Source organism: Nerophis ophidion, linkage group LG01 (genome assembly GCF_033978795.1).
Source record: "Nerophis ophidion isolate RoL-2023_Sa linkage group LG01, RoL_Noph_v1.0, whole genome shotgun sequence".
In the NCBI taxonomy this organism is placed as follows: domain Eukaryota; kingdom Metazoa; phylum Chordata; class Actinopteri; order Syngnathiformes; family Syngnathidae; genus Nerophis; species Nerophis ophidion.
In genome coordinates, this window is record NC_084611.1 from 91,551,633 (window position 1) to 91,577,356 (window position 25,724).

Genomic DNA, 25,724 nt, shown 5'->3' on the forward strand with positions numbered 1-25,724 from the left:
ATCACAAGACTACTTCATCTCTACAGAACTGTTTCATGAGGAGTTCCCTCAATCATTAGGAGATTTTTTATTTTTTTATTTTTTTTTCATCTCCTGATGATTGAGGGAACCCCTCATGAAACAGTTCTGTAGAGATGAAGTAGTCTTGTGATTTTTCCCACACTTACATATATATATATATATGTGTATATATTTATATATATATAGATATATACTGTATATACACACATAAAGACACATGTATATATATATATACATACAGTATATATGTGTATTTATATACATATACACACACACATATATATATATACACATATATACACATTTGTATAAATGTTTACATATATATACATAAATATACACATATGTAAATATATTTACATATATACACATGTAAATATACATATATGCATATATATTTGTATATATACATATACTCACACATATAGATATACACATGTATATATATATGTATGTATGTATGTATATACACACACACATATATACACACATTCATCCATCCATTTCCTACCGCTTATTCCCTTTGGAGTCGCGGGGGGCACTGGTGCCTATATATACATATAGGCACCAGTGCCTATATGTATATACATATAGGTATATATACCTATATGTATATAGGTATATATACATACATATATGTATATTTATTTATATAAATATATACACACATATAGATATACATATATATATACACACATTTGTATACAGGTTTACATATATACATACATATACACATATGTATACATATTTAAATACATATATACATACATACATATGTATATATGCACACATACATATACACCTATATATATACACGTACAGTATGTATGTATATTTACATATATACAGTACATACATACATATGTACACATCTGTTTATATATTTACGCATATAAACACACATATAAATATACACATATGCATGTGTATATATATGTATGTAGGTTTATATATATGTATGTAAATGTATGTAGGTCTATGTATATATATATATACACACACACATATATACACATACATATATATATACATACATATGTGTATATATATGTGGGTGTGTATATATGTATATATACATCTACACACACATATATATATGTGTGTATGGACACATACATATATATATATATATATATATATATATATATATATATACATACATATGTGTATATATATGTGCGTGTGTATATATATATACATATATACACAAACATATATATACACATATGTATGTATATATATGTAAATGTACACATACATATGTAAATCAAATTGTTTGCTCTCTTATTTCACTTTTTATGTTGTTTTTTCTGTAATAGTGTTTATAAAATGTATATATATATATGTACATATATATAATAAAATGATAAATGGGTTGTACTTGTATAGCGCTTTTCTACCTTCAAGGTACTCAAAGCGCTTTGACACTACTTTCACATTTACCCATTCACACACTGATGGAGGGAGCTGCCATGCAAGGCGCTAACCAGCACCCATCAGGAGCAAAGGTGAAGTGTCTTGCTCAGGACACAACGGACGTGACGAGGTTGGTACTAGGTGGGATTTGAACCAGGGCCCCTCGGGTTGCGCACGGCCACTCTCCCACTGCGCCACGCCGTCCCATATATACATATATATATATATATATATATATATATATATATATATATATATATATATATATATATATATATATGTAAATGTACACATACATATGTAAATCAAATTGTTTGCTCTCTTATTTCACTTTTTATGTTGTTTTTACTGTAATAGTGTTTATAAAATGGCCCCTGGTCCGCACCTTGGACACCCCTGCTTATCGCCCCCGACAAAAAGATGACACACATGGTTTTTACCATGTGTGTCATCTTGGTGTAGAAATAAGTCTTATACGGTAGGAAGAGGCAGTGGAAGAGGAAGTGGATGTTCTGAGGAGAAGAAAAGGTGTGAGGGCGGGGTCCTCACCTGCGTGGCCCCTGCTGTGGGACTGAGAGGAAGCTGTGGGGAGGCTGAGTGGAGCAGGAAGTTGCCAGAGGACGTGTTAGACAGCAGAAGCCAAGCAGAGGGTTAGAAGAAGACAAATATGGAGGAAAGCCATTTTTAGTCTCCACACGGGTCGGAGCCTCACCTTTGTCGCAGGCCTCTCCGGTGTACCCCCCGCTACACTCGCAGTACGCCTTGCCCAGACCCGACACCCTGCACCTGCCGTGTCTGCAGCGAGACGGGCTGCAGGGGTTGGTCGCCTCCTGGTCGCGCTCGTCACACAGCACGCCGCTGAAGCCCGGCTGGCAGCGGCATGAGTAGGAGTAGGAGTTGATGGGCAGGCAGGTGCCGTGGATACACCTGCACCACCAGAGGGTACACACTTTAATACCACACTTCATGACCTTGACGCCATCTTCGGAGGCTCTTACACTGAGTACAGCCGGGGAAAAACTGTGACACTTGCAACATATATATATATATATATACACACACACACACACACTAAAACTAGAGTGTTTTCATACTGACTTGTTGCCGTCACACGGGTTGTTGACCTGCTGGTCACAGACAGGCCCCGCCCACCCCGGGTGACAGGTGCAGGTGAAGCCCCGATGCCCGGTGGGGTGACAGTCCCCTTGGATGCAGGCGCCTCTCTGGCAGGGCTGGCAGCCCGGCTCCACCCCTCGGCCCGGCCGCTGTTGAGCGCCGCTCTCCGCCGCCGCCGCCGCCCCTAGCCCCGCCCCCAGGTCCTGCAGCTTCCCGTTGATGTACAAGTTCCGCAGGCAGCCGTGGAAGCTGGACCCGTTTGGTCCGCCGGAGCTGTGCTGCAAGGCCGACACGCCCCCGGACGTTGGCGCTCGCTCGGGCATACCTGCAGGACATCCAATCAGACTGTGATATCACTTTAGAGTAGTCAGTGTACAGCTTGTGTCGACTTCCTGTGCTCGGAAAAGGACTCGACACACATCCATTATTATCCAAACACATCTGAGGATCAAGAAGATTGTGGGGCGGCACAAATGCTGCCGATTGTATTGTACCGTATGTCCCGGCAAGAAATCTACGTTCAAAAGACTCCGGCTTATTAGTGATTCCTAGAGCTCAAAAAAAGTCTGCGGGCTATAGAGCGTTTTCCGTTCGGGCTCCAGTACTCTGGAATGCCCTCCCGGTAACAGTTCGAGATGCTACCTCAGTAGAAGCATTTAAGTCTCATCTTAAAACTCATCTGTATACTCTAGCCTTTAAATAGACCTCCTTTTTAGACCAGTTGATCTGCCGCTTCTTTTCTTTCTCCTATGTCCCCCCCTCCCTTGTGGAGGGGGTCCGGTCCGATGACCATGGATGAAGTACTGACTGTCCAGAGTCGAGACCCAGGATGGACCGCTCGTCGGGACCCAGGATGGACCGCTCGCCTGTATCGGTTGGGGACATCTCTACGCTGCTGATCCGCTTGAGATGGTTTCCTGTGGACGGGACTCTCACTGCTGTCTTGGAGCCACTATGGATTGAACTTTCACAGTATCATGTTAGACCCGCTCGACATCCATTGCTTTCGGTCCCCTAGAGGGGGGGGGGTTGCCCACATCTGAGGTCCTCTCCAAGGTTTCTCATAGTCAGCATTGTCACTGGCGTCCCACTGAATGTGAATTCTCCATGCCCACTGGGTGTGAGTTTTCCTTGCCCTTTTGTGGGTTCTTCCGAGGATGTTGTAGTCGTAATGATTTGTGCAGTCCTTTGAGACATTTGTGATTTGGGGCTATATAAATAAACATTGATTGATTGATTGATTGAAGAGAGCTGTGGTTCAACATTTAAATAAAACAACCAACCAAATCCTGGCTGGGGGTCATTTTGTGTGCGCAGTAAATATTCACTGCTTTACAAGCTGTACACTGACTACTCTAAAGTGCTGATTTTTGTTACGGCCTGCTGCACATTCTAAAAATATGATTACAAATAACTAACAAACATACAAAAGTGAAATAAAAAAAGCAAACAGGTGAGATGTAACTAAAAAAAGTTTATTCTATTAACGCAAAACTGTCATGTTTTTTTTCTTTAAAACTGTCATTGCTCAAAAAATAATAATGAATCAAAATCAATGTCGTTTGGATTTTTTTTACCTATTTAAATCTCCAATTACTCCACATCAAATATTCCGTTTTAACATTTTTGTGGGGGAAATTGTTGCTGATTTTGTGTGTTTTCCATTTGAAAAGTTTTCTTTGACAAAAAGGATATAAAACAAACAAAAAAAAAAAACATGAAAAAAATCATGAATAAAAGCTTAAAATCGACAGATAGATTTGAAGTTGATCCAGAGACTTAAGTGTTGAAATAATTACAAAAATTTAACTTAAAAAAAAAGACTATTTTAACACTTTTGAAACCCCCAAAATTATATTTAGATTTTTGTTTTTAAATATCATTGCTAAAAAATGATAATGAATTAAAATCAATGTTTTTATTTTATTTGATTGATTATTGATCTATTTAAGGCTCCAATTACTTCACATCAAATATTACATTTTGACATTTTTTGTGGGGGAAATTATTGCTTATTTTAATTATTGCCATTTAAAAAGTTTTCTTTGACAAAAAAAGACATACAAGAAAAAAAAACATAAAAAAATAATACATAAAAGCTTATAATCGACAGATAGATTTGAAGTTGATCCAGGGACTTAAGTGTTGAAATAATTACAAAAATTTAACTAAAAAAATAACACTTTTGAAACCCCAAAAATTATATTAAAATTTTTGTTTTTAAATATCATTGCTAAAAAATGATATCAATGTTTTTATTTGATTTGATTGATTATTGATCTATTTAAGGCTCCAATTACTTCACATCAAATATCAAATTTGGACATTTTTTGTGGGTGAAATTATTGCTTATTTTAATTATTGCCATTTAAAAAGTTTTCTTTGACAAAAAAAGACATATAAGAAACAAAAAAAAACATCAAAAAATAATACATAAAAGCTTATAATCGACAGATAGATTTGAAGTTGATCCAGGGACTTAAGTGTTGAAATAATTACAAACATTTTACTAAAAAAATAAGACTTTTGAAGCCCCAAAAATTATATTTAAATTTTTGTTTTTAAATATCATTGCTAAAAAATGATATCAATGTTTTTATTTGATTTGATTGATTATTGATCTATTTAAGGCTCCAATTACTTCACATCAAATATCAAATTTGGACATTTTTTGTGGGTGAAATTATTGCTTATTTTAATTATTGCCATTTAAAAAGTTTTCTTTGACAAAAAAAGACATACAAGAAACAAAAAACCCAACAAAAAATAATACATAGAAGTTTATAATCGACAGATAGATTTGAAGTTGATCCAGGGACTTAAGTGTTGAAATAATTACAAACATTTTACTAAAAAAATAAGACTTTTGAAGCCCCAAAAATTATATTTAAATTTTTGTTTTTAAATATCATTGCTAAAAAATGATATCAATGTTTTTATTTGATTTGATTGATTATTGATCTATTTAAGGCTCCAATTACTTCACATCAAATATCAAATTTGGACATTTTTGTGGGTGAAATTATTGCCTATTTTAATTATTGCCATTTAAAAAGTTTTCTTTCACAAAAAAAGACATACAAGAAACAAAAAAAACATCAAAAAATAATACATAAAAGCTTATAATCGACGGATAGATTTGAAGTTGATCTCTGGACTTAAGTGTTGAAATAATGAAAAAAAAAATGCAATTTTAACATGTTCGAAACCCTAATAATTATATTGTGATTTTGGGTTTTAAATATTATTGCTGAAAAAATAATGTTTTTATTTAATCAAATTTTATTTGATTGTGTTTGTTCTTTTTATTTTCACACAAAAAATACATATAAAGCATGTATATCTTTTAAACTTTAATATGGTTTCATATAGAAGAAACAGTATATTATTATATATTCCAAACATCTTAAATACTTAAATATTTCCTTAGGATTTTGAAGAAAGGTTTTTGTCATGTTGTACACTGTAAAAAATAAATTAGATTGTCAGAATAATTGTATATAAGTTATCACACAACTTTGTGTTCCATTGAGGTCAGGTCCCCTGCGAGAAGACTAAAGTTGTTTTTTTTTAATCTATTGACAGCCACAGCAAGACCCTGTCCAGACCCGAGATCTACAAAGCGGAGAGGGAGCAGACCTGACGCAGCTCCAAGCACCTTTTCTTTAAACTGTTTATGACCGAGTGCAAGAGAAGTTTATGACCACCTTCCCTTAGAAGCAGCTGCGTAATGTAATGTAATGTAATCAGGAAATGCCCAAATAAAGGAGGAGGCGGGGAGCTCCCTCGTCAGAGCGTTGGACGACACTGTACAAAGGGACAGGTCTACGCACTCTCCTCATGAGCTAAATTGAATCCTGTCTCTGTTTCATTTCTTTGCTTCTTGTCATGTCTTCACCACCTACGCTCCGTAATATCATCAAAAGGTTCAGAGAATCTGGGGAAATCACTGCAGGTAAGCGGCAAGGCTGAAAACCAACATTGAATGCACGTGACCTTGGATCCCTCAGGCGGTACTGCGTCAAAAAGCGACATCAGCGTGTAAAGGATATCACCACATGGAACACTTCAGAAAACCACTGTCAGTAACTACGTGTGGTCGCTACATCTGTAAGTGCAAGTTAAAACTCTACTATGCAAAGCCCAAGGCATTTATCAACAACACCCGGAAACTAAAAAAAAAAAAAAAAAGACCATAAATTCTATGTTAGAATTGAATCGTGTCTCTGTTACATTTCTTTGCTTCTTGTCTTGTCTTCACCATCTACGCTTCGTGATATCATCAAAAGGTTCAGAGAATCTGTATAAATCAATCAATCAATCAATCAATCAATGTTTACTTATATAGACCCTAAATCACTAGTGTCTCAAAGGGCTGCACGAACCACAACACAAACCACTACGACATCCTCGGTAGGCCCACATAAGGGCAAGGAAAACTCACACCCAGTGGGACGTCGGTGACGATGACTATGAGAACCTTGGAGAGGAGGAAAGCAATGGATGTCGAGCGTGTCTAACATGATACTGTGAAAGTTAAATGGCAAGGCTGAAAACCAACATTGGATGCACGTGACCTTGGATCCCTCAGGCGGTACTGCGTCAAAAAGCGACATCAGCGTGTAAAGGATATCACCACATGGAACACTTCAGAAAACCACTGTCAGTAACTACGTGTGGTCGCTAAATCTGTAAGTGCAAGTTAAAACTCTACCATGACAAGCCGAAGGCATTTATCAACAACACCCGGAAACTAAAAAAAGAAAGAAAAAAAAAGACCATAAATTCTATATTAGAATTAAATCTTGTCTCTGTTTCATTTCTTTGCTTCTTGTCTTGTCTTCACCATCTACGCTTCGTGATATCATCAAAAGGTTCAGAACATCTGGGGAAATCACTGCAGGTAAGCGGCAAGGCTGAAAACCAACATTGAATGCACGTGACCTTGGATCCCTCAGGCGGTACTGCGTCAAAAAGCGACATCAGCGTGTAAAGGATATCACCACATGGAACACTTCAGAAAACCACTGTCAGTAACTACGTTTGGTCGCTACATCTGTAAGTGCAAGTTAAAACTCTACCATGACAAGCCGAAGGCATTTATCAACAACACCCGGAAACTAAAAAAAGAAAGAAAAAAAAAGACCATAAATTCTATATTAGAATTGAATCTTGTCTCTGTTTCATTTCTTTGCTTCTTGTCTTGTCTTCACCATCTACGCTTTGTGATATCATCAAAAGGTTCAGAGAATCTGTATAAATCACTGCAGGTAAGCGGCAAGGCTGAAAACCAACATTGGATGCACGTGACCTTGGATCCCTCAGGCGGTACTGCGTCAAAAAGCGACATCAGCGTGTAAAGGATACCACCACATGGAACACTGCAGAAAATCACTGTCAGTAACTACGTGTGGTCGCTACATCTGTAAGAGCAAGTTAAAACTCTACCATGCAAAGCCGAAGGCATTTATCAACAACACCCGGAAACTAAAATAAAAAAGACCATAAATTCTATATTAGAATTGAATCCTGTCTATGACCTTCGATCCCTCAGGCGGTACTGCGTCAAAAAGCGACATCAGCGTGTAGTGAAGTGAATTATATTTATATAGCGCTTTTCTCTAGTGACTCAAAGCGCTTTACATAGTGAAACCCAATATCTAAGTTCCATTTAAACCAGTGTGGGTGGCACTGGGAGCAGGTGGGTAAAGTGTCTTGCCCAAGGACACAACGGCAGTGACTAGGATGGCGGAAGCGGGAATCGAACCTGCAACCCTTTAAGTTGCTGGCACGGCCACTCTACCAACCGAGCTATGCCGCCCCAAAAGTAAAGGATATCACCACATGGAACACTTCAGAAAACCACTGTCAGTAACTACGTGTGGTCGCTACATCTGTAAGTGCAAGTTAAAACTCTACTATGCAAAGCCCAAGGCATTTATCAACCACACCCGGAAACTAAAAAAAAAAAAAAAAAAGACCATAAATTCTATATTAGAATTGAATCGTGTCTCTGTTTCATTTCTTTGCTTCTTGTCTTGTCTTCACCATCTACGCTTCGTGATATCATCAAAAGGTTCAGAGAATCTGTATAAATCACTGCAGGTAAGCGGCAAGGCTGAAAACCAACATTGGATGCACGTGACCTTGGATCCCTCAGGCGGTACCGCGTCAAAAAACGACATCAGCGTGTAAAGGATATCACCACATGGAACACTTCAGAAAACCACTGTACGTAACTACGTGTGGTCGCTACATCTGTAAGTGCAAGTTAAAACTCTACTATGCAAAGCCCAAGGCATTTATCAACAACACCCGGAAACAAAAAAAAAATTTTTCTAAATAAAAAGACCATAAATTCTATATTAGAATTCTGGTGACTGAGCTGAAAATCTTTAGAATTATTTTTGCACTGTACAAAAAAACTGATTATAGTAAAATGTGTAATAATATAAGTAGTTTTACTGTAATATTTTTTTGATTGATACTTTTATTAGTAGATTGCACAGTACAGTACATATTCTGTACAATTGACCACTAAATGCTAACACCCCGATAAGTTTTCAACTTGTTTAAGTCGGGGTCCACGTTAATAACATTGTACAGCATTACTTCTCCGTCAAACACGCCATCAGCAGCTTTGCCATATTTTCACGGATAAATGTCGCGTTCTCACCTCCCAGGTAGAAGGGCGAGTCGATGCTGAGCGTGGACTGTTTGCTGAGGGAGTTGATGGACTTTGGCGCCCCGCCGTCGATGGACAGCGACAAAGTCTGCTCCGACGCCACCAACTCCACCGCGTGGAAAGTGCCGTCGTTCACCGTCTCCACGCTGAGGAGCACAGGCGGTCAGAGACGTCGGCGCGGACCAGGGCGGGGCATTCGCTTACCTGTATATGGCGGACGGCGGGTAGGACCCGGCGTCGTAGCTGACCCGGAGCCGTCCCCGGTAGAGCTCCATGGCGATGTGGTCGTTGTCGCCCTTGTACAACAGCACGCCGCTGTCCTCGTCCGTGGCGATCTGAAAGGCACCGGCGCCCGTGAGACCTCATGATGGGACTCGGCGGCGAGCGGCGGTCGCACCTGCAGGCTGATGTTGGTCTGCGGGGAGAGCAGGTCGGCGGGGAGCTCCAGGTAAGACCGGCGGTCCACGAAGTTGACGCTGACCAGGGTCTGGCAGCGCCCGCCCTCGTAGCCTTGGAGACACTGGCAGCGGGGCTCGCTGGTCGCCACGACGACGCACTGCGCCCCGTTGAGGCAGTCGTGGTTGTCGCAGGGGCTGGTGCGGGGGAGGACCATGGGGGGGGGCACGTCGCAGAACAGCCCGCTGCAACACACACAGCCACCGCGTTACTTTGGTGCCACCGGGGGGCGCCAACACTCTAATTGTGGCACGGACCTGGATCGGAGCTCACCTACGTAGTTTTCTCCAGACTCAACTTTTTGTGCTTTTCATCTTCAAATGTAAATATTCTGCTTGCTAGTATTTATATTTACTTTTACAGGGTTCGGTAAATTAATATTAATAATAATTCATATTAATTAATGTTCATAATTATAATAATAATATTAAATCGAACAGGGGTCACCAACATTTTTGAAACCAAGAGCTACTTCTTGGGTACTGATTAATGCCAAGGGCTACCAGTTTGATACACACTTCAATAAATTGCCAGAAATAGCCCATTTGGTCATCCATCCATTTTTCCATCCATTTTCTACCGCTTATTCCCTTTCGGGGTCGCGGGGGGCGCTGGCGCCTATCTCAGCTACAATCGGTCAATTTACCTTTAATAAACAAATCTATATATTTTGCTTTTACGGAAGGTTTTTTGTAGAGAATAAATGAAAAAAAAAACACTTAATTGAACAGTTTAAAAGAGGAGAAAACAAAAAAAAAATGAAAATTTAAATTTGAAACATAGTTTATCTTCAATTTCGACTCTTTCAAATTCAAACTTCAACCAAAAAAAAGAAGACAAAAACTAGCTAATTTGAATCTTTTTGAAAAAATTTAAAATATAATTTATGGAACGTCATTAGTAATTTTTCCTAAAATTTTGATGACATATTTTAAATAGGTTAAAATCCAATCTGCATTTTGTTAGAATATATAACAAATTGGACCAAGCTATATTTCTAACAAAGACAAATCATTATTTCTTCTAGATTTTCCAGAATTTTTTTAAAAAAAGAACTTCAAAAGAATTTGAAATAAGATTTAAATTTGATTCTAAAAATGTTATTGATTTGTCAGAATATTTTTTTTGAATTTTAATCATAATAAGTTTGAAGAAATATTTCACAAATATTCTTTGTCGAAAAAACAGAAGCTAAAATGAAGAATTAAATTAAAATGTATTTATTATTCTTTACAATAAAAAAAACTAATTTACTTGAACATTGATTTAAATTGTCAGGAAAGAAGAGGAAGGAATTTAAAAGGTAAAAAGGTATATGTGTTTAAAAATCCTAAAACCACTTTTAAGGTTGTATTTTTTCTCTAAAATTGTCTTTCTGAAAGTTATAAGAAGCAAAGAAAGAAAATAAAAGAATTTATTTAAACAAGTGAAGACCAAGTCTTTTAAATATTTTCTTGGATTTTCAAATTCTATTTGAGTTTTGTCTCTCTTAGAATTATCGGACAAAGTGAGAGCAGCTTGCTAGTAAATAAATACAATTTAAAAAATAGAGGCAGCTCACTGGTAAGTGCTGCTATTTGAGCTATTTTTAGAACAGGCCATCGGGCGACTCATCTGGTCCTTACGGACTAGTTGGTGACCCCTGAACTACAACATTTTAATGGGCCTGCTATCCATGCTTTTAAGATGGTGCCGAGTGTCTGAATCTGTGAGTTTTAGGTGTAACTCTGCAAAATTAGCTACTGAGCTAGCCTAAAATGCTAGCATGCGCACTTATAAAATGATAACACTTAGCATGAGTGCTAATGACGGCATGCTAACAGAGAGCACCTCTCACATTTCAAGTAACAATATTTAGCCTTTTTTGTTGTATATGTTGTACACTGAAAAAAAATTAAGTCGATTTTACAGTAAAAACTGGCAACGCTCAACAGAATTTGACCTAAAAAAAATTTTTATTTTGCCTTTTTTGTTTTTTATGTTGTACACTGAAAAAAAATTAAGTCGATTTTACAGTAAAAACTGGCAACGCTCAACAGAATTTTACCTAAACATTTTTTAATTTTGCCTTTTTGGTTTTTTATGTTGTACACTGAAAAGAAATTAAGTCGATTTTACAGTAAAAACTGGCAACGCTCAACAGAATTTTACCAAAAAAATTTGTATATTTTGCCTTTTTTGTTTTTTATGTTGTACACTGAAAAGAAATTAAGTCGATTTTACAGTAAAAACTGGCAACGCTCAACAGAATTTTCCCAAAAAAAAAAATTTATTTTGCCTTTTTTGTTTTTTATGTTGTACACTGAAAAAAAATTAAGTCGATTTTACTTTAAAAACTGGCAACGCTCAACAGAATTATACCTAAAAAATTTTTTTATTTTGCCTTTTTTGTTTTTTATGTTGTACACTGAAAAGAAATTATGTCGATTTTACAGTAAAAACTGGCAACGCTCAACAGAAGTTTACCTAAAAAAAAATTTTATTCTGCCTTTTTTGTTTTTTATGTTGTACACTGAAAAAAAATTAAGTCGATTTTACAGTAAAAACTGGCAACGCTCAACAGAATTTTACCCCCAAAATTTTTTTCATTTTGCCTTTTTTGTTTTTTATGTTGTACACTGAAAAGACATTAAGTCGATTTTACAGCAAAAACTGGCAACGCTCAACAGAATTTTACCTAAACATTTTTTAATTTTGCCTTTTTGGTTTTTTATGTTGTACACTGAAAAGAAATTAAGTCGATTTTACAGTAAAAACTGGCAACGCTCAACAAAATTTTACCTAAAAAATTTGTATATTTTGCCTTTTTTGTTTTTTATGTTGTACACTGAAAAAAAATTAAGTCGATTTTACTTTAAAAACTGGCAACGCTCAACAGAATTTTACCTAAAAAAAATTTTTATTTTGCCTTTTTTGTTTTTCATGTTGTACACTGAAAAAAAATTAAGTCGATTTTACTTTAAAAACTGGCAACGCTCAACAGAATTTTACCTAAAAAAAAAATTTATTTTGCCTTTTTTGTTTTTTATGTTGTACACTGAAAAGACATTAAGTCGATTTTACAGCAAAAACTGGCAACGCTCAACAGAATTTTACCCCCCAAATTTTTTTATTCTGCCTTTTTGGTTTTTTATGTTGTACACTGAAAAAAAATTAAGTCGATTTTACAGTAAAAACTGGCAACGCTCAACAGAATTTTACCTAAAAAAATATTTTATTCTGCCTTTTTCGTTTTTTATGTTGTACACTGAAAAAAAATTAAGTCTATAGAGTAAAAATGGTCAGTGGTCAACATAACCTGCAAATTTTTTTTTAGGCCTTTTTTCGTTTTTTTTCATTTACAGTGATAAATATTACATTTTACTTTGATGACTCGGCTTATTTTAATCAACATGATCTTAATTTTTTTTAAGGCCTTTTTTTCTTTTTTTTTCATTTACAGTGATAAATATTACATTTTACTTTGATGACTCGGCTTATTTTAATCAACATGATCTTAATTTTTTTTAAGGCCTTTTTTTCTTTTTTTTTCATTTACAGTGATAAATATTACATTTTATTTTGATGACTCGGCTTATTTTAATCAACATGATCTTAAAACCAGCATAATTCGCATTTTTTTACCTTTTCTGACCACTTTTGACACACCATTTATCCCCCTCGTCGGTCTTTGCGCATCCAGGTTACCGTTCACGTGAGCGACAGGCCGAAAAGCTCCGGGAAAAAAGAAGTCTTTTCTTTTTTTAGACATTTTTCCTGAGTCCGTAAGTCTACACTGACACCATGTCTGCTGTGAAAAGAGTGGGCGCCTCACCTGTACCCCTCCGGACACACACAGGTGTATCCGTCGACGGCGTCGATGCACTGGGCGCCATTCTCACACTTGTTCTCATCGCAGTCGTTACGATCCGTCTCGCAGTGCTCGCCCACGTACCCCGGGGTGCACTCACACCTAGGACACACACACACACATACACACACACACACACACGGGACATGTTGGAATGAAACTCGACAGCGCGGCGTTTGTGTGCGTTTGCTGGTGGAGTCACTCACTTGTATCCCTGAGGGGTGAGAATGCACTTTGAGTCGTGCTGACACGGGTTCAATTCCGGAGCGCAGAAATCCAGTTTCTCCTCGCAAAGCTCCCCTAGGAGCACACACACACGCACACGTTCAGTTCCAAAAAACTGGGACAAGCCTGCATGTACCAAACCCCAAAAGCAGTGAAGTTGTCACCTTGTGTAAATGCTAAATAAAAAGAGACTACAACAAATCCTTTTCAACTTATATTCAGTTGAATAGATTGCAAAGACAAGATATTTTATCTTCACACTGACAAACTTTTGTTATTTTTTGCAAATATTAGCTCATTTGGAATTTGACGCCTGCAACATGTTTCAAAAAAAGCTGTCACAAGTGGCAAAAAAGAGTGAGAAAGTTGAGGAATGCGCATCAAAGACTTATTTGGAACATGCCACAGGTGTGCAGGCTAATTGGGAACAGGTGGGTGCCATGATTGGCTATAAAAGCAGCTTCCATGAAATGCTCACAAGGGTCACCACTTTGTCAACAAATGCCTGAGCAAATTGTTTAAGAACAACATTTCTCAACAAGGAATTTAGGGATTTCACCATCTAGGCTCCGTAATATCATCAAAAGGTTCAGAGAATTTAGAGAAATGACTGCACAATGAAATGACAATACAATGAAAAAAAAACTGATTTGCAAGTAAACATTTTTTTTGCAGTTATAACAACGTTGTTTTTGAATTAAAAACAATTAAGAAAAACTAAAATTTTATTCGATAATAAAAAAAAAATTTGCAGGTAATTTTTTTTTTCCAATTAAAAAACGATTCCCAAGTCAAAAAAAGAGATATTCTGCAAGTAAAGAAACGATTCACAAAAGAAGAAAACATGCTCAACTAAAAAAACTATTTTCAAGTATAAAAACTATTTGCAAGTACAAAAACACATTTCTTCACTTAAAAATTAATTTAAAAGAAAAAAACCTTATTTTTCTGCAAAAAAAAAAAGAAAAATACACAAGTGGGTAAGCTATACAGAAAATTATTTGCAAGTACAAACATATTTTTTCAAAGTATATTATTTTTTTGCAAGTATAACAACAATTTTTTTCAATTAAAAACGATTTAAGTAAACAACAATTGTATTCAATCCCCCCAAAAATTGCAGGTAATTATTATTTTTTTCCCTAAAAAAACGATTCGCAAGTCAAACAAGACATATTCTGCAAGTAAAGAAACGATTCGCAAAAGAAGAAAAAATGTTCAACTAAAAATACGATTTGCAAGTATAAAAACAAATTTCTTCACTTAAAAATTAATTTAAAAGAAAAAAAACATTTTTTTTCTGCAAAAAAAATAAGAAAAAATACACAAGTGGGTTAGCTATACAGAAAATTATTTGCAAGTACATTTTTTTTTTGCAAATATAACAAACTTTTTTTTTCAATTAAAAATAATTTAAGTAAACAACAATTGAATTCAATTAAAAAAAAAATTGCGGGTAATTATTTTTTTTCAATAAAAAAACGATTCACAAGTCAAACAAGAGATATTCTGCAAGTAAAGAAAAAATTCGCAAAAGAAGAAAAAACGTTCAACTAAAAAAACGATTTGCAAGTACAAAAACACATTTCTTCGCTAAAAAATCAATTTAAAGAAAAAAAATTTTTCGGGGAAAAAAAATAAAAAATCCACAAGTGGGAAAGCTACACAAAAAATGTTTTGCAAGTACAAAACATTTTTTTGCAAGTAAAAAATTATTAAGTATAACAAAGTTGTTTTTCAAATACAACAATTGTATTCAATAAAAAAAAAAATGTGCAGGTAAAATGTTTTTTCTTCAATTAAAAAACTATTTGCAAGTCAAAAAAGAGATATTCTGCAAGTAAAGAAACGATTAGCAAAACAAGAACACATTTTCAACTAAAACAACGATTTGCCAGTACAAAAACACATTTCTTCACATAAAAATCTATTGAAAAAAAAGTTTTTTCATGCAAAAAATATATATACAAATGAGAAATCTAGAAAAAACGATTTGCAGGTACAAAAAAATTTTGGGGCAAATAAAATTAGGTTTTTTTTGCGAGTATAACAACGTTTTTCGATTAAAAACGATTTAAGTAAACAATTGCTTTCAATAAAAAAAAATTGCAGGTGAAATTTTTTTTTTCTAAACGATTTGCATGTCAAAAAAGAGATATTCTGCAAGTAAAAAAACGATTTGTAAAAAAAAAAAAATTTTCAAACTAAAACAACAATTTGCCAGTATAAAAACACATTTCTTCACATAAAAATCTATTAAAAAAAAAAGTTTTTTCATGCAAAAAATATATAAACAAGTGAGAAATCTAGAAAAAACGATTTGCAGGTACATTTTTTTTTTCCAAATTAAATTAAGTTTTTTTTTGCGAGTATAACAACGTTTTTCAATTAAAAACAATTTAAGTAAACAACAATTGCTTTCAATAAAAAAAAATTTGCAGGTAAATTTTTTTTTTTCTAAACAATTTACATGTCAAAAAAGAGATATTCTGCACGTAAAGAAACGATTCGCAAAATAAAATAAAATGTTCAACCAAAACAACGATTTGCAAGTATAAAAACACATTTCTTCACATAAAAATCAATTAAATTTTTTTTTTTTAATGCAAAAAATATATATACAAGTGAGAAATCTAGAAAAAACGATTTGCAAGTACAACATTTTTTTTGTGCAAATAAAATTACATTTTTTTTTTGCGAGTATAACAACGTTTTTCAATTCAAAACGATTTAAGTAAACAACAATTGCTTTCAATGAAAAAAAAATTCAGGTGAAATTTTTTTTTTCTAAACGATTTGCATGTCAAAAAAGAGATATTCTGCAAGTAAAGAAACGATTTGCTAAAAAAAAAAAAAAAAAAAAATTTTCAACCAAAACAACGATTTGCAATTTTTCTTCACTTAAAAATTAATACTTTTTTTTTTTTTTTTTTTTTCTGGAAAAAAATAAATAAATATGGGAAAGCGATACAAAAAACGATTTGGAAGTATAAAAACATTTTCTTCAAGTTAAAAAATTAGGAAACTTACTACGTTTTTTTTTTAAATTAAAAAAATGTTTCGCGAGTAAAAAATAAATTCATTTACATTTAAAAAAATGTAATGCCTTTTGACATATCGGGGCTATTTCATGATGACTTGACATGACATTATTACATATAGCTCCTTTAAGCAAAAACTTTTGGCAGTAAAATTCCAGCCTATGTGATCCAACACTTCCCGTTGTTTGCGCATGGTGCCGTCCGACAAAGAGAGGGGAAGAGAAGAGCAAGCTAAACCTGTAAGTTAACCAGCAAGGGCCCTCTCTCTTCTGTCCGCCATTTAACTCCCCACCCTGCTGCTTCTTGTTATTTTTGGCGGACGGCACAATGCGCATATGGTTTGCGGTACAATAAAATATCGTCAAATGTGTGCATTATTGGGTTTAGAAAAGCAAAAATATATAAATTTAAGTTTATTTTTAAGGAAATGACACACAACAAGCAGCATGTTAATTATTAAAAACATTGCACTTGGGGATGGAGAGTAATAACATTTGTCAATTAAACAGCATGCAAAAATAAAACAGTAAAACATGCATTTTGAAAACATAATGCCTTGTTTCTCAAACTGATGAACCACTGCTGGTTTTTACAGGAAGAAAACACAACTTAAATGTTATTAGCAAACATTGTGCTGAAATATTCATGGCGAATGTGACCAGAAATGTACTTGAAGAGTTTAATGCGAGTAGAAAAGGTACTTGAAGAGTTTAACATGAGTAAAAAAAGGTACTTTAAGAGTTTAACGTGAGTAAAAAATGGTACTTTAAGAGTTTAACGTGAGTGGAAAAGGTACTTGAAGAGTTTAATGTGAGTAAAAAGGTAGTGGGAGAGTTTAACGGGAGTAGAAAAGGTACTTGAAAAGTTGAATGCGAGTGGAGAAGGTACTTAAAGAGTTTAATGGGAGTAGAAAAGGTACTTGAAGAGTTTAATGTCAGTAAAAAAGGTACATTAAGAGTTTAACCTGAGTAGAAAAGGTACTGGAAGAGTTTAATGCAAGTAGAAAAGGTACTTGAAGAGTTTAATAACGTAGTAAAAGTACTTGAAGAGTTTAATGGGAGTAAAAAAAAGTACTGGAAGAGTTTAATGCAAGTAGAAAAGGTACATGAAGAGTTTAATGCGATTAGAAAAGGTACTTGAAGAATTTAACGCGAGTAGAAAAGGTATTTGAAGAGTTTAATGGGAGTAGAAAAGGTACTTGAAGAGTTTAACGCAAGTAGAAAAGGTACTTGAAGAATTTAATGCGATTAGAAAAGGTACTTGAAGAATTTAACGCGAGTAGAAAAGGTACTTGAAGAGTTTAATGGGAGTAGAAAAGGTACTAGAAAAGTTGAATGCGAGTAGAAAAGGTACATGAAGAGTTTAATGCGATTAGAAAAGGTACTTGAAGAATTTAACGCGAGTAGAAAAGGTACTTGAAGAGTTTAATGGGAGTAGAAAAGGTACAAGAAAAGTTGAATGCGAGTAGAAAAGGTACTTGAAGAGTTTAACGCGAGTAGAAATGGTACTTGAAGAGTTTAATGGGAGTAGAAAAGGTACTTGAAGAGTTTAATGGGAGTAGAAAAGGTACTTGAAGAGTTTAACGCGAGTAGAAAAGGTACTTGAAGAGTTTAACGGGAGTAGAAAAGGTACTTGAAGAGTTTAATGCGAGTAGAAAAGGTACTTGAAGAGTTTAATGGGAGTAGAAAGGGTACTTGAAGAGTTGAATGTTAGTAAAAAAGGTACTTGAAGAGTTTAACGGGAGTAGAAAAGGTACTTGAAGAGTTGAATGTTAGTAAAAAAGGTACTTGAAGAGTTGAATGGAGTAGAAAAGGTACTTGAAGAGTTTAATGGGAGTAGAAAAGGTACTTGAAGAGTTGAATGTCAGTAAAAAAGGTACTTGAAGAGTTTAATGGGAGTAGAAAAGGTACTTGAAGAGTTGAATGTTAGTAAAAAAGGTACTTGAAGAGTTTAACGGGAGTAGAAAAGGTACTTGAAGAGTTGAATGTTAGTAAAAAAGGTACTTGAAGAGTTGAATGGAGTAGAAAAGGTACTTGAAGAGTTGAATGTCAGTAAAAAAGGTACTTGAAGAGTTTAATGGGAGTAGAAAAGGTACTTGAAGAGTTGAATGTTAGTAAAAAAGGTACTTGAAGAGTTTAACGGAGTAGAAAAGGTACTTGAAGAGTTGAATGTTAGTAAAAAAGGTACTTGAAGAGTTGAATGGAGTAGAAAAGGTACTTGAAGAGTTTAATGGGAGTAAAAAAGGTACTTGAAGAGTTTAATGGGAGTAGAAAAGGTACTTGAAGAGTTTAATGGGAGTAGAAAAGGTACTTGAAGAGTTTAATGGGAGTAGAAAAGGTACTTGAAGAGTTTAACGGGAGTAGAAAAGGTACTGGAAGAGTTTAATGGGAGTAGAAAAGGTACTTGAAGAGTTTAATGTGAGTAGAAAAAGTACTTGAAGAGTTTAATGTGAGTAGAAAAGGTACTTGAAGAGTTTAATGGGAGTAGAAAAGGTACTTGAAGAGTTTAACGTGAGTAGAAAAGGTACTGGAAGAGTTTAATGCGAGTAGAAAAGGTACTTGAAGAGTTTAACGCGAGTAGAAAAGGTACTTGAAGAGTTTAATGGGAGTAGAAAAGGTACTTGAAGAGTTTAACGGGAGTAGAAAAGGTACTTGAAGAGTTTAATGGGAGTAGAAAAGGTACTTGAAGAGTTGAATGTTAGTAAAAAAGGTACTTGAAGAGTTTAACGGGAGTAGAAAAGGTACTTGAAGAGTTTAATGGGAGTAGAAAAGGTACTAGAAAAGTTGAATGCGAGTAGAAAAGGTACTTGAAGAGTTTAACGCGAGTAGAAATGGTACTTGAAGAGTTTAATGGGAGTAGAAAAGGTACTTGAAGAGTTTAACGTGAGTAGAAAAGGTACTGGAAGAGTTTAATGGAAGTAGAAAATGTACTTGAAGAGTTTAATAAAGTAGAAAAAGTACTTGAAGAGTTGAATGTCAGTAAAAAAGGTACTTGAAGAGTTGAATGGAGTAGAAAAGGTACTTGAAGAGTTTAATGGGAGTAGAAAAGGTACTTGAAGAGTTGAATGTCAGTAAAAAAGGTACTTGAAGAGTTTAATGGGAGTAGAAAAGGTAGTGGAAGAGTTGAATGTTAGTAAAAAAGGTACTTGAAGAGTTTAACGGGAGTAGAAAAGGTACTTGAAGAGTTGAATGTTAGTAAAAAAGGTACTTGAAGAGTTGAATGTTAGTAAAAAAGGTACTTGAAGAGTTGAATGGAGTAGAAAAGGTACTTGAAGAGTTTAATGGGAGTAGAAAAGGTACTTGAAGAGTTGAATGTCAGTAAAAAAGGTACATTAAGAGTTTGAGAAGCACGGCCTTGATGGATGCAAGGCAGCATGGAGAGAGGGAGAGCGAGAAGAAGCAACTAACCTCTCTCCACCTCATTGGTAGCGGCTGGCCACCACACACAAGATGGCGGGCGGCGGTAAGCGTAGCGAGACGAGGAAAGAGAAAAGAGGGCGACACAGAGACGGAGAGGGAGAGAGAGAGAGAGAGAGAGCGAGAGAGAGAGAGAGAGAGAGAGGGGTTAGTGCAGCGTTAAAGCAGACAAAGAGCAGCAGCAGCAGGAGCAGCGGTGTTGAGACACGCCTGCCAGGTGAGTCGCATTTACCTGTGTACTCAGGTGAGCACATGCAGGTGTAGTTGTTGACGCCGTCCACGCAGGTGGAGTTGTTCTCACAGTCGTTGTCCTCGCAGTCGTCCACATTGACCTCGCAGGCGTCGCCCTCGAAGCCCTCAGGACACACGCACCTGGCGGCAGGTGTACACACTGTCAAGTACCTGAAGGCAGCACTTTTCTCTCCTCCGTGCGTATTTGTATATATATATATATATATATATATATATATATATATATATATATGTATATATATGTATATATACATATATATATATATATGTATATATACATATATATATATATATATATATGTATATATACATATATATATATATATATATAATCAGGAGATGATGATTGAGGGAACCCCTCATGAAACAGTTCTGTAGAGATTAATTAGTCTTGTGATTTTTTCCCACATATACACATATATATACATATATATATGTATATATTATATATATACATATATATATGTATATATATACATATGTATTATATATATATAAATATGATACATACATATGTATATATATGTATACACATGTATATACATACAAACATTTGTATATATATGTATGTATATTATATATGTATTTATATGTGTGTGTATATGTATGTATACATATGTATATATATATCTATTTATATGTATATGTGTGTATATATATATTCATATATGTATATATAAATATACAGTATATATACACACACATATATATGTGCATATATATACATATATATGTATAAATACATACATACACACATATATATATATATATATATATATACAAGAGGTTATATCATCCCTACAAACCTGTTTCCGGTTTCCCTAATTTTTTATAAAATACTGTTTTAACGTACACTGTGAAAGAAAATGTAAATATTACAGTACAAAAATGTAAATTTGAACATTAATTTTTTTTTTGTGGTAAATTTGTCCGACTGACTTATGTTTTTTTTAACAGTAAAACTATTCACTACAGTCTACAATTTTAAAATAATGAGTCAAGCCGACTTTTAAGTAATTATTTGGATTTAAATTTAAATTTTAAAGTGTATGACATTTTAATATTTTTCACTAACTTTAGATCAAAGTCTAAAATATATGAAATTGGATATGAAGGCCAGCATGGAAGAATAGAACAGACAAGCCCTTGTAATGTCTGCTTGCAAAAAATTAAAAAATCGTTCAAATTCCCTTGACGCTGCAGGGACAGGAGCAGGCTGTTCTGAAAACATCCCCCCCTGAGGACTCCTCAATGATGGACGCTTTTGACCTCCCTCCCTCCTCAACGACACCTGGAGTCGTACTTTTGCTTGCATGCAGACCGGCCCCAGGCCTATGGACACTACATCGACACACCCCAGACAACAGGCATATCCTAAGTTAGTTCCAGGCTTTGACGGGCCACCCAAAATAATGTGGCGGGCCAGATATGGCCCCGGGGCCTCAACTTCAACACCTGTGCGCTATTAAAACCATAAAGCCAGCAATCGAACAACCGTGCACCTGAACAATATCACAACGTGTGTCAAAGGACGTCATGTGTTATCGCCGACCAACACGTGGGCGTGTACACAAAAAAAAAGGTGTGCACGATGCGTGTGTGTCAGCATCATGGACATAATCCCGCCGGACTGGGGGAGTCAATTCCTTCCACCTCAGCTCTGTGAGTAATATTGCAACTTTATGAGCCTCATGAAAGGCTCTCGTGCATTAATATCCCATTTTCTTGTCAACGTGGCAATATTCAAGCCCCTGACGCAGCCCCCGATGAAGAGTGACAGATATTTTCATTTCAGAAGGCGGGAGAGGAAACCATCTAGATGTGATCTCCGCGCCGTCGGATTGTCGGCGTAGGCGAGTCGCTTCCCTCCCCGGGGGACGTCGGAGCCGTTAGCTGCTAATGTTACACAACGCGACGAAGAACAAACTCAAGTGTAAATAGTTGCAAAAACAAAATGCGTCTTTTTTTTTTTGCCCACAAGAATAACGTACAGTAGGGAAGCGATTCGTATGGGGATTTTTTAAATTTTTTTTTGCAATGAAGTTTGCTGAAAATGATGGAAAGCGCCACTCTACACAGCAACTGTTCAAGTTAAATTAAAGTACCCACAACTGTCACACACCCACACGAGGTGTGGCGAAATTGTTCTCTGCATTTGACCCATCATCCTTGATCACCCCCCTGGGAGGTGAGGGGAGCAGTGAGCAGCAGCGGTGGCCGCGCCCAGGACTCATTTTTTTGTGATTCAACCCCCAATTCCAAGCCTTGATGCTAAATGTGCCCATTTTTATAGTCTTTGGTATGACTCGGCCGGGGTTTGAACCCACAACCTACTGATCCGAAGGTCACCTGCTCAGTGGCCCATTAGAATGTCTCCCCTGAGATGTGTAGGTCGTGAGTTCGAACCCAAAGACTACATAAAATGGGAGCCATTACCTCCCTGCTTGGCACTCAGCATCAAGGGTTGGAAATGGGGGTTTAAATCACCAAAATGATTCCTGGGCGCGGCTGCTCACTGCTCCCCTCACCTCCCAGGGGGTGAATAAGGGTGATGGGTCAAATGCAGAGGACACATTTCACCACACCTAGTGTGTGTGTGTGACAATCATGGGTACTTTAACTTAAAGTTAAACAGTTGCTGTGTAGAGTGGCGCTTTCCATCATTTTCAGCAAACTGCATTCCACATTTTTTTTTTTTTAAATCGCCATACGAATGGCTTCCCTATTGTACGTCATTCTTGTGGGCAAAAAAAGATGCACTTCGTTTTGCAGCTATTTAGGGACCGAATGTCCCTTTGGGATAGAGGACCCTATTGTATTTCTAAGAGTGTATTATCATTATACCGCCGCCTTTTTGAGCTGTAATTTGACCCCCTTAACATGCTTCAAAACTTTACACACACATCAGGACTGGCAGAAATTGTCATTTAATAAAAAACTAAACCCCAAAACTCAAAATAGCACCCCCTGGGGAAAAAAAACAGACATAAACTGCTTGTAATTTCCGGTAGGAATGTCGTAGAAGCATAAAACAAAAACCTCTATGTAGGTCTCACTTAGACCTACATTTCATTAGTTGACATTCTTCAGCAAAAATCAACAGGAAGTTGGCAATTACCCCTTCAAAACAAACGTTTTGTAAAAACCCGTCACCTTTTTTCAAACATTATCTCCTCTGAGCGCGTTTGTTGTGTCGGCTTCAAAGTCGCACAGGAAAGAGATTGAACCCTTCTGATTAAAAGTTGCGTAAAGAGTTTTTCTAATGTAACTGCTCCGGTTTTGATTTTACGAGCCCTCAAAGAACCGCTGCGCCGCTTAAAAGCAGGAAGCACCAGCGTGACCACACAATGCAGAGAAGGTAGGTAATGTGCGGGTAAAAATATGTTGACTGGGTGAAAGAAGCAGGCACCAGTTTGACTCCAGGATACAGAGAAGGTAGGTCATGTGCAGGTAAAGATATGTTGTCTGGGTGATGGCAGGAAGCACCAGCGTGTATGGGTGACAGAAAGAAGCACCAGTGTGACCCCTGGATGCAGGGAAGGTAGGTAATGTGGAGGTAAAGATATGTTGAATGGGTAAAGGCAGGAAACACCAGCAAAAGTCGGTCAGCTTTAATTATACTTGATTTTGTTCTTCATTGCTTCAAAGTTGGAATTGCCACAAAACACTCTTTTTAGGATTTTTAAACCTTTACTGCAGTCTGGCGGCCTACGGGAAATGGGCACCAATTTGTCACGTTTCATGTGTCAGGTAAACCGTGCCGAACGGGGCCATATGAATCCCCTTCGTACCGCAGCTCGCCCAAAGACGACGGGCGAAGTGGTCGCATCAGCTTAAGAGTTTCATGTTCATCGTATTCTCCCTTGAGAAATAAAGACTGCACGCGAGTGTTTGCCGGACTCGATGGTGTTTGGTCAAACTCACCAAAAATTACTCCCTTCGCCTTCCTTGAGATGACAAGTTCCTGCGTTGTGACAGGGATTGCTGATGCAGGCGTGGATGGGCTCCTGGCAGTCGTGGCCCTGCAGGGGAGAGACGTGCAAACTAGAGATGTGACCTTCGCCAACGACTCTACTCTTTCCAGCGGCTCTTTGAAGGAGAGTCGCAAGACGTTTTTTGTACTCAAGGCATGCAGAGTTGGAGTCACTTTCACTTTGTTGGTTGTTTTTTTGGTGTGGTAAGTAGTACACAAACCAGGTACAGGAGGAAAGTGTAAGTATTTTTACTTTATAAGCCAAATCATGAAATTATTAGCAATGTTTCAGAAACAATTCCCACCAATTGAATGTGAACCTGGGGTGTGAATCTTTGTGCACCTAACAGCTCCTGAGGTGACGATTCGATTCAGAGTCAGTTCATTCTTGAACACAATTTTGGTTTTCCCAATGTTTTATTTGGTATGATATAATATTATAATAATGAAACTTTTTCAAAACAAATAACTTAGCTCCTTCTGGTCGCATGGAGATGGCCTAAAAATATCTATTTAAAAATAGATTTTTTAATTAATTTATTATATATATATATATATATATATATATACATATGTTTATACATATATACACACACATATATATGTATATATATATATATATATATATATATATATATATACATTATATACCCACATATACGCGTATATATGTACTGTATATATACATACATATATGTATCTACAGTATGTAAATATATATATATATATACATATATATATATATATATATACATATACACATATGTTTATACATATAAACACATATGTATATATACACATTATATACACACATATACGCGTATATATGTATATATACATACATATATGTATCTACAGTATGTAAATATATGTATATATGTATACATACATATACATATACACATATATACATGCATACATATATAAAAACATATATATGTATATACATTATGTAAACATATATATATATATATATATATATATACATATATACATACACACATTTATACATGTATACATATATATGTATATACAACAAGTAAACATATATACATATATATATATATATATATATATATACGTATAAATGCATATACACACATAATATACACAGATATACCCGTATATATGTATACATGTATACTGTATATATGTATATACAGTATATAAATATATATATACATACATACACATATATGTAAATAAATACATATATATACATATATATATATACACAAACATATATACATATACACATATATACATTCATACA

The 25,724-nt window shown here is 35.6% G+C and overlaps 1 protein-coding gene across 6 annotated transcripts in view; it reads right to left on the minus strand.

Annotated features, from left to right (window-relative positions):
* slit2 (slit homolog 2 (Drosophila)) overlaps nt 1-25,724 on the minus strand; it is a 277,680-nt gene that overhangs the window by 4,137 nt on the left and 247,819 nt on the right. For 4 of the 6 annotated variants that reach the window (XM_061916190.1, XM_061916184.1, XM_061916214.1 and 1 more), the window contains 10 exons: nt 24,403-24,500; nt 20,459-20,598; nt 20,218-20,241; nt 13,751-13,844; nt 13,509-13,646; nt 9,636-9,879; nt 9,443-9,573; nt 9,230-9,384; nt 2,536-2,878; nt 2,150-2,364 (listed from right to left, as the gene is read on the minus strand). In XM_061916190.1, the coding sequence (XP_061772174.1) occupies nt 2,150-2,364; nt 2,536-2,878; nt 9,230-9,384; nt 9,443-9,573; nt 9,636-9,879; nt 13,509-13,646; nt 13,751-13,844; nt 20,218-20,241; nt 20,459-20,598; nt 24,403-24,500 (1,582 nt within the window). The remainder of the gene's footprint in view (nt 1-2,149; nt 2,365-2,535; nt 2,879-9,229; nt 9,385-9,442; nt 9,574-9,635; nt 9,880-13,508; nt 13,647-13,750; nt 13,845-20,217; nt 20,242-20,458; nt 20,599-24,402; nt 24,501-25,724) is intronic. The other 2 variants (XM_061916206.1, XM_061916225.1) reach the window with 1 other exon arrangement.